Source organism: Ananas comosus, linkage group 2 (genome assembly GCF_001540865.1).
Source record: "Ananas comosus cultivar F153 linkage group 2, ASM154086v1, whole genome shotgun sequence".
NCBI lineage: Eukaryota > Viridiplantae > Streptophyta > Magnoliopsida > Poales > Bromeliaceae > Ananas > Ananas comosus.
Window position 1 is genome coordinate 15,660,983 of NC_033622.1, and position 10,419 is coordinate 15,671,401.

Here is a 10,419-nt window from a genome sequence, read left to right on the forward strand (position 1 = left end):
ATCATCACGATCTCCTTCCCTCCATTCATTATTTCCGTAAAAAATAATATTCAAATGACCACAACAAGGATAATTTTGGAAAAAACTATACTTTTATGTCAGGATTACTAAATTTTATAAACTGAACCAAACATATTAATACTATAAATACTGTAATCTAGTATTATATTACTGTATTAAACCAAACGCTCTAATGCAGCATTAGTAGTAATCTCACGCCGAAATTCAAAATACCTGGATATATCGAGATACTTTGTAATATTACATAACTCAAACCAAACGGGCCCTTATAGTTAAATTGTACTTTACCATTCATGTACTTTAATCTTCGCTTAGACATGGCTTTACGCTTTAAAGACAAGTGTCCATCGGGTTTTTTTGCTTTTAGTTACAACTAATTATAATAGCACGTCTGATAAATGAAAGATTCTTGAAGTTCTTTAACTAAAAGTTAAAATAAAAATTTAAATGTCTATTTCACCTGTGCTACAGAGATAATTAAACTATTTGGTAGAGATACTACAGTAGATCTCTTTTAATAATACTATGTAAAAAGAAGAGAGACAGTCTAACAGATTTAGTAGGCTGCTGGTAGATCATTTGGAAGGTCAGAAACGACTTGATCTTTAGAAGAATCCAACCAAATCCAGAAAAAGCTATTCTCAATCTCCAGTAATTAGTGAAGGAGTGGAATTCACTTTTCCCAACTTGAACCCTTAACTTAACCTCCTTTTGGAGGCCCAGGATGCCTCATTCTTATAGCTTAGCTCATTTATCCAATGATTGAAACCGGTAGCGCGCTATCTTTTTCTCAAGAAAAATAATACTATGTAAAAAGTACTTTTTTTCTAAATCAGAGTGGAACGATCCCTTACTCTTTACTTCGCATTGGTTACTTGCCATGGAGGGGCACTAGGTTAAAATGGTGAGCCCCACCTATGAGCTACACGCCAGGCAAACAGGCCTTGGTGCCGGCTGCACCTCACCCACCACTCGCACCTCATTCATGTATCAGTCATTTCTGGTCTATTAATGTCTCTACTTAATTACAAACTCAAAAATTCTAAATTTCTCACTTCACGACATATGCGCGTTGACTTGTTATAATACTATGTACAGAAAAGTTCTATACGTATTCCTGCAGCTGTATATGATAATATGTTTAAAATGTTAAAATTCAGAATCTTTCAGCGTCAGGGTTAGATCGTGCACCCACTAATACATCCTCCCTTCTCAAATATCATGCGTATGAATTTCGTGGTACCATCACTTGTACCATAAAACCACACTTTGGCCCCCACCTCTTCCACCACCAAGTCATTTTACCACCTTTTTTTACCTTTAACTATATATATAAGGGTTCATATTCCGTGCATTAGCGTGTTATTGGCCGAGAATGGATAAGCCTTTGACGCCTACATCCATTACGCTGCTTAATTTAATTGGCTACACCAATTATTGTTCTCTTAAGATCCTTTAAACTATTTGGACGTGTCGTGACTTATTAGATGCAATAATAATGTGTTGAACCCTCACGGTTAGATGCGTGCATATCACTTAGGATCTCGGCGAAATTTTTTGTGCACTCCCCTTCTTGATCCAATTTAATAATCGAAGTGCGTCCGAGGGTGACGCAAACTTGCACGCATGTTAAAGCCGATTACGTATCAATCGAATTAGGCTCTTAATCCACTATCAATGTGGGTAATAAAGGCCATTACGGGCCTCCAAAAGCAAAGTCGGCGACGTCCAATGGTTTGAGAGGCGCGGAGGGTAAACTCGTTGCCGATTTCGGCGCGTCAACGTCGTGAGGACGTGGAGAGCCCTTCGAGTGTTGCGGCGTGACGATCGTGGCTACTTTCAGGTGTCGAGTCCGAGACGCCTCTTCTTTGGTGTTGTGAGATAGCCCGGCCCCCAACAAAATTGCATTGAGTATATATTGTGTGTAACAAAAATAATAATAATATTCAATCTACTTTTCTAAAGGATTACATGTATGATGCATAATTAAATTGCATTGAGTCTGATTAATTAAATATGATTTTTATAATCTAATTGTAAAATAGAAATACTCAGCTTTTTAACATTGGGGAGCTTTGTCGACACCAAACGAGTCATAATTAAGCTTTGCTACAGATGATGAAGTGTTGAGGGATAAGCGACATCTTAAACTAAGACTTCTTTTGAAATTAATTACGGGCACAATGCGTTATACATGACAAGAGAGTTTGGTGACAAAATAGGTCCAAGATTTACTTGGACCGAACTCGGGTCCAGCCCACTGGCTCCCTTGCATGGGCCAAACTTGAAAGAATGGATTAGATTTTTTCTTTACCCTCTTCAATAAATTACGTTTTAGATTTAATCTTTAGATTAAAAAAACAACGCACTTAACTTTTTGAAAGCTTACACAGATGAAACCTAACCTCTATGGAAAAAGAGAGAGAGAGAGAGAGAGACTTAACCCTTTTGAGGAGGAAAAAAAAAAAAATGATAAAATGGTGGTGTATTTAGACACATCATTTTTTTTTCCAACGCTATAATTTGGTAAGATATTTTTTATCTTTTAAGGAGAGTTAAATACATGTTTTTCGTATCTAAAGGACAAACTACAATATACGATGTGTTGAGAGAGGTTATCTTCCTTTTAGCCTTTCTTTAATATGGACTAAGGTTATAGTTATTCTATATAGTGATCTTCATCTTATTTGGATAGTATAGATATTTAAATGCGGCACTATGTTAATATTTGCAAATTACACCCTTAGTTGCAAATTACACCCATTTATAATTCTGTCTATTGAGCATCTCTACTACCACAATCTGCGGGAACATACGATAAAGTCTCACTCTGAATATCAAATGACATCCAATAATTTCGTTGTTGATAAGCCCCTAAGGTGTTAACGGTACTGGCTTTTGCTATCGCGACACAAAAATACCTCTGATCTACTAAGGCAACTGTATTTTCCGGCGGTGCTACGAAGTCATTACCATTCTCAAAGTGGAACGTCATGCTGGGATATGCATTGAACCCCCCATGCGGAATCTTATAACACTCCTCAAAGTCCCGATGGTGATGGCGAGCTAGTCTGAATCGCTGAAAATACTCTTCGAAGGTATTCTTGACTCGCTCGTAAGGTCCACCGGTGTTGAAACTGGCGTACGTTGAACCGGAATCGATGACGAAACCGCCTTTTAGTAAACCATGCTCCGACCGCACCCTAAAGGTTCCTGGCGGGAACCCAATACGACGGTTTGCGATGCTCACGTCGACAAGGGTAACGAAATAATCAATCTCGCTATGAACATTTGCGATAGGAGCACTTTTAACGTTAGGCCCGCGCAATACGGCACTCTCACCTAATTTCAGAACACTCGGGCGGTTGATTTCTCTGCGGAGACAGTACGCAAACTTACCATGGGTTTGCACTCGATTCGTTTGGCTTATAAACGAAGTGCTCCTTCTGCCAAGTCCGGCAATGCCCGACACAAGGATGCCTAAAAGGTGGAAGTTTTGGCTGTCGTGGCTGCAGCCGATGGCGACGTTATGCACAAATTCGAAACCGCCATGGTCAGAAGCTAAGGCGAGTGTTTCTGTCGCGAGAACTCCCCTTGTTAGTGCCGGTTGTCCGTACCTGTAAGTGTAGTGGCACTGGTGATTAATGCATTGGAACACTCTTGGATTCCTCAAATCGCATAACGGATGGTCGCACGGAATCGGGGCAAAGCTCTGTGAGCTTCTCGGGTCGAAAACCAAGTGATGAGGGCTCCAGCAATGGGTGCACGGTAAGCATTGTAGCCACACGAGGCCGCTGGAGGTGTCCATCATCAAGTACCGGGCTTGTCCGTGCTCTCGCGCATGTCGTCGGGTACCGATTCCAATCTCCAGAACGTAAAGGCCGGAAATGAATTCCACACGAGGTTGGACGCGCGTTGTGTTGTAGTTGATTGCCGGAGACGACATTCTCGACTCAATCGTTTGCGTTCGAAGAATTGTGTAGTTATATAGGCGACTCATGTGCTCTTCGGCGGTAAGGTTTCCCGGATAGAGCGGAGAGTGGATTGAGTCTCTATGGATCATTCGAAGCTGCAGAGATTGGATAACAGAAGAGGCTAATGTAAAATACATAACTAAGAAAAGGCTATACAAGGCACTGGCCATTTCTTCTATTAGGTTTCACTCATGAGCTTGTTGCAACATCTTGTCTTTTATAGATGCATCTATAGTGCAGCATTTACTATGGATAGTCATAGCGGGGGAATAAAGATTTAGTGATAGGTTTGTTGAAAAAGGAACATATATATGGTGTGTTTCATTGTATATTTATGTTCGCCATGGCTTTTTATTTAGTACTTTGATGAAAAAGAGATTACAAAATCTGTGAAAATCTTGAGAAAGTTTTCAGGGACAATAATTAAGATCTATTTCAACTTTAGCCTTATCTTATACTAAATCAGTGGATAATATAAAAAGATTAAAAAAGAAACTTTTTTAATCTCGAGAAAATCTTGAAAAAGTCCAAAGAGCCAACCGGTGGTAGTTATTTATGATCCGGCCCAATTATTCAACGGCCCGGACCACCAACTTTGATTCCACATCGGTTTATTTAATCCACTCAATTAGGGATGTAAAACGAGCCGGGCAACACGTGGGCCTTCCGGATTTAGGCCGGGCCAGGCCAGGCTTTCAGGCTGTGATGGGCCGCTTTTCTTTGGACCCAACAGTTTGGCATGGTACGGCCCGAACCGTGCCTCGGCAATGCCGGGAGAAGATAAGCGGGCGGCCCTACACGGCACGGCCCGCTTGGGACGTGCTAACCGGCCCAGCACAGCCTGGATCCCAAGGCCCATGTCTTGGTCCGAGCTCTTGGGGAGCTCACCTCCCAACGCAGACCTGATTATTGGTCCAATGGACCAGAGAATTTTGATCCATTGGCCCAAAAGCTTAATTTTTTTAAAATAATAATAATAATAATTCATATATTTTTTAAAAAAATTTAAAAATTTATTATTTTATTGTTATTTTTATAAATTTTAATTTTTTTTTTAATCAAAACACTAATTTAAATAGAAATAATTTATTATTATTTTTTTGTTTTTAAAAAAATTGAAAAATTAAAGGGCCGGCCCGGAGCATGGCCCGGGCCGGCGCGGCCTGTGACTTTCGGGCCGGATTTGAAGAGGGCCGAGCCGGGCCGGACTCTGGCCCGTTTTGGCCCGATTAATGTGGGCCATGCTGGCCTAGTATGGCCCACATTACACACCTACACTCAATGCTATATGTAATATCTAGTCTATAATTAAAACAATTAGCGCAAGTGGCAAAATAGCTTAATAGTTAGTAGTCGAGTCCTAGTTCGAATTTATTTCTAAATGAATAAATAAAGCAGGTAGCATGCTACCTTTCTCTCTTTCAAAATAAAAAAAGCTAAATTGTAAAAAATAAATTAAAAAAAAACCTCCTTTTGCATGCGTATTGTTTTGTACTCTTACCTTTTTCAATGATAAAAACCTACAATAAAGCACCCTCAATTTTTTTGGACAAATATTTTATAAGTAGTTTTTTTTTTTAATAAAAATATAAGAACGAATTGGATGCCCTTTATACAACCTCTCTTACAAATTCCAACAATAATTAAGTTGTACTTTTTTTAATTAGTCTAGAAAGAACAACTTGAATTGATTTTGCACGACTCGAAGGAGCGGTTCAATGATCTTCTAGTAATTTCACGTGCTATACATATAATATAGTTACGAAATTTCACAGAAATTGAGCTAGTTGATTAATTAAAACAATTTAAAAGCTTATGCATTTTATTTTTCATAACTTGGATCATTTGTATTTGTGCTATTATTTTGGAGCCTGGCATGCTTTTCCTTTTTAAAAATTAAAGTGAAATTAAAGTATGTTTCACGTTCGCCATTCTTGGGCCCAAGGTTGGCTCGATCGAGATCGAGTCCAGAGCTTCTTAATTAGTTTGCTCTCATTCTCGAAAGATCGAATTAATGGCAACGATGAACTGGGGATTTGATTACATTCTCTTGCACAGGATAATAAACACGAGCTCTATGTTAATCTACAATATTGATCGGCAAAAGCTTCACGAGTAAATTGTATGATCATGCACTGTCTTTTCTTTTTCTTCTTATTAAGTTAGTAGTGGCAAATTACAACCACATATAATGCTCTCTATTAGGCATCTCTACCACAATCTGCAGGAATATACGAGAAAGTCTCTCTCTGAATATCGAAAGACATCCGATAATTTCGTTGTAGATGAGCTCCTAAGGTATTAACTACATTGGATTTTACTATCATGACACAAAAATAATTCTGTTCTACAAAGACAACCACATTTTCCGGCGGCGCCACGAAGTCGTTACCGTTCTCAAAGTGAAACGTCATACTGGGATACGCAGTAAACCCTCCATGCGGAATGTTATAACACACCTCAAATCTGTGATGGTGATGGTGAGCTAGTCCGAATCGCTGAAAATACTCTTCGAAGGTATTCTTGACACGCTCATAAGGTCCACCGCCATTGAAATTCGCAGCCGCCGCACCGGAATCTATGACGAAACCGCCTTTTATTACACCATGCTCTATCCGCTCCCTAAAGGTACCTGGCGGGAACCCAATACGATGGTTTGCGACACTCACGTCCACGAGGCTTACAAAATAATCAATCTCGTTATGGAGATGTAAAATCGGCACAGTTTTAACGTTAGGCCCGCGCAATTCGGCGTGCTCACCAAATTTCAAAACACTCGGGCGGTTGATTTCTCTCTGGAGACAGTATGCAAACTTACCATGGGCTTGTGCTAACTGATTCATTTGGCCCAAAAACGAAGCGCTCCTTCTGTTAAATCCGGCAATGCCCTGCACCTGGGTGCCTAAATTGTTGAAGTTTCGGTTGTCATGGCTACAGCCGAAGATGAAGTTATGCACAAGTTTGAAACCGCCGCGGTCAGAACCTAAGGAGAGTGTTTCCGTCGCGAGAATTCCCCTCGTTAATGCCGGATCTGCGTACCTGTAAGTGTAGTGGCACTGGCGATTAACGCATCGGAACACTTCTGGATTTCTCAAGTCGCATAACGGATGGTTGCACGGAATCGGGGCAAAACTTCGTGACCTTCGCCGGTCGAAAACCAAGTGAGGAGGGCTCCAGCAACGGGCGCATGGTAGACATTGTAGCCACATGAGGCTGCTAGCAGTGTCCATCATCAAGTACCGGGGTTGGCGGGGCGCTTGCGCACGCCACGGTGTGCCTATCGCAAGCTCCAGAACGTAAAGGAAGAAGCTAACATGCAGGCGAGGTTGGATGCGCGTTGCGTTGTAGTTGATCACGGGGGACGACATTCTCGACTCAATCGTTTCGGCTCGAAGAATTGTGTAGTTATATAGGCGATCCATGTGCTCTTCGGCGGTAAGGTTTCCCGGATAGAGCGGAGAGAGGATTGAGTCTCTATGGATCATTCGAAGCTGCAGAGATTGGATAATAGAAGAGGCCAATAGGAAATACATAGCTAAGAAAAGGTTATACAAGGCACCGGCCATTTCTTCTATTAGGTTTCACTCATGAGCTTGTTGCAATATCTAGTTCTTTTATAGATGCATATCTATGTATAGTGCGGCATTTATTATGGACAGTCAAAGTCAGGGAATAAAGATTTAGTGATTGTTTTGTTGAAAAAAGAGCATATGGTGTAATTATAGTATATTTATGTGAGCCTTGATTTTTTCTAAGTACTTTAGTGAGGAAGAGATTCCATGATATGTGAAAATCTTGAGCTTGTTGCAGTATCTTGTCTTTTATAGATGCACAGTGCGGCATTTATTATGGACAGTCATAGCCGGGAAATAAAGATTTAGTGATTGTTTTGTTGAAAAAAAGAGCATATGGTGTAATTATAGTATATTTATGTGCGCCTTGATTTTTTCTAAGTACTTTAGTGAGGAAGAGATTCCATGACATGTGAAAATCTTGAGAAGGTTTTAGATACAATAATTAAGAGCCACTTCAACTGCAGCCCTATATTATTCTAAATTAATGGATAATATATGTATAATATAAGCTAGGTGAAAAAAGCTTTTTAATCTTAAGAAAATATTGAAAAAGTCCTAACAACCAATCGGTGTTAGGCTGGCTCTATTTGGCTAAGCCACAGAAAACAGTGCGGTGTGGAAATATTAATTCTATGTGAAAAAAAAAAATTTACGTAGGCATCGGGCATGTCACTGTAGTTGGCCCTATGAGTTCCAGTTCAAGCTAGCGATAGTACCCTAATCTAAGACCTTATTTACCTCATCTGAGATAAGGTGCTACGCGAGTTTTTTTTGTTGCTTGCTAAGTTTATTTTTCTTAATAAATAAACTAGATAACTTCCATCTTTTTATTTAAAAGCACGATTTTCACAAAATTAAAACATGTTACGCGTCTGTCATTCTTAGATCCAATATTTTTTCTTTGAGAGAAAGATAGCACGCTACTCGCTTCATTCATTTAGCAGATGAATTTAACTATAAACTGAATGCAAAGAAAAACTGTGGAGCAATAAGGCGACTCGTATGTTCAATGATCTTATTCAAAAACTTGCGCTCCTGGATCTACCTATGATTAATCAATTATTCACTTGGTCTAATATGCAGCGTAACCCAACATTTGCAAAATTAGACAGATTTCTAATCTCGACTGAGTGGGATGTGAAATTCCCACTTTCGAAGGTTGAGGCTATCCCTAGAATTACGTCGGATTTACGTCGAAATTCAATGGAGCCAATTGGCTTCTTAGTTCGCTCTTATTTTTTATCAATGTATTGACAACGATAAGATTTCAAATTACGCCAATTTGTCTCTGCTCTTTCTTTTTAAAAGCTAATAATTGCAAATTACGCCCATTATTCTGTCTATTAAGCATCTCTAGTACAATCTGCAGGAGCGTACGATATAGTCCTACTCTGAATATCAAATGACATTTGGTAATTCCGTTGTTGATAAGCTCCCAAGGTGTTAACTGTCTGAGATTTTCCTATCATGACACAAAAACACCTTTGATCTATCACAACCACATTTTCCGGTGGCGCCATGAAGTCGTTGCCATTCTGAAAGTGAAACGTCATACTGGGATATGCATTAAACCCCCCTCGCGGAATCTTATAACACACCTCAAATCCGTGCTGGTGACAGTGAGCTAACCTGAACCGATGAAAATACTCTTCGAAGGTATTCTTGACACGCTCATAAGGTCCACCGGTATTGAAACTGGAATATGCTGAACCAGAATCGATGAAGAAGCCGCCTTTTAACACGCCATGCTCTATCCGCACCCTAAAGGTACCTGGCGGGAACCCAACACGACGGTTTTCGACGCTCACATCGATAAGGCTTACAAAATAATCGATCTCGCTATGGATATCTTCAAACGGGACCTTTTTAACATGAGGCCCATGCAATACGGCATCTCGCCAAATTTTAGAACACTCGGGCGGTTGGTTTCTCTCTGGAGACAGTAGACAAACTTACCATTGGCTTGGCCTTGATTCATTTGGCTCAAAAATGACGTTCTCTTTCGGTTAAATCCGGCAATGCCTGACACAACGCTGCCTAGAGTGTTGAAATTTTGGCTGTCGTGGCTACAACCGAAGGCAAAGTTATGCACAAATTCGAAACCGCCACGGTCGGAAGCAAAGCCGAATGTTTCTGTCGCGAGAACTCCCCTCGTCAATGACGGATGTCCGTACATGTAAGTGTAATGGCACTGGTGATTGATGCACTGGAACTGGTGTGGGATTCTCAAATCACATAATGGATGGTTGCATGGTACTGGGGCAAAACTTTGTGAGCTTCTTGGGTCGAAAACCACGGCAGGAGGGCTCCAACAGTGGATGCACGGTTGGCATTGTAGCCAGACGAGGCCGCTAGAGGTGTCCATCATCAAGTATCGCGCTTTGCGGTGCTCTCGCGCGTGCCGCGGTGTGCCGATCACAAGCTCCAGAACGTAAAGGGTGGGAACAAATTCTACGCGAGGTTGGACGCGCGTTGTGTTGTAGTCGAGGGCTGCGGACGACATTCTCGACTCGATCATTTTGGCTCGAAGAGTTGTGTAGTTATATAGACGATCCATGTGCTCTTCGGCGGTAAGGTTTCCTGGATAGAGCGGAGAGTAGATTGAGTCTCTATGGATCATTCGAAGCTGCAGAGATTGGATAGCAGAAGAGGCTAATGTAAAATACATAACTAAGAAAACGCCATACAAGGCTCTGGCCATTTCTTCGATTAGGTTTCACTCGAGAGGTTGTTGCAATATCTTATCTTTAATTTATTAATTTATTATAGATGCATCTATATATAGTGCGGCATTTATTATGGACAGTCATAAATAGCCGGGGAATAAAGATTTACTAAAAAAGAGCCAT

General features: G+C 40.6%; 3 protein-coding genes across 3 annotated transcripts; all 3 read right to left on the reverse strand.

Moving 5' to 3' along the window:
- LOC109728159 (aspartic proteinase nepenthesin-1-like) lies at nt 2,798-4,854 on the reverse strand. The gene is made up of 2 exons (XM_020258509.1): nt 4,639-4,854; nt 2,798-4,090 (listed from the first exon to the last, which is right to left on the reverse strand). The coding sequence occupies exons 1-2, from the start codon at nt 4,852-4,854 to the stop codon at nt 2,798-2,800; spliced, it is 1,509 nt and encodes a 502-aa protein (XP_020114098.1).
- LOC109728162 (aspartic proteinase nepenthesin-1-like) lies at nt 6,197-7,561 on the reverse strand. Its single transcript, XM_020258513.1, has one exon. The coding sequence runs from the start codon at nt 7,559-7,561 to the stop codon at nt 6,197-6,199; it is 1,365 nt and encodes a 454-aa protein (XP_020114102.1).
- Nucleotides 8,914-10,271, reverse strand: LOC109728170 (aspartic proteinase nepenthesin-2-like). Its single transcript, XM_020258522.1, has 2 exons — nt 9,527-10,271; nt 8,914-9,419 (listed from the first exon to the last, which is right to left on the reverse strand). The coding sequence occupies exons 1-2, from the start codon at nt 10,269-10,271 to the stop codon at nt 8,914-8,916; spliced, it is 1,251 nt and encodes a 416-aa protein (XP_020114111.1).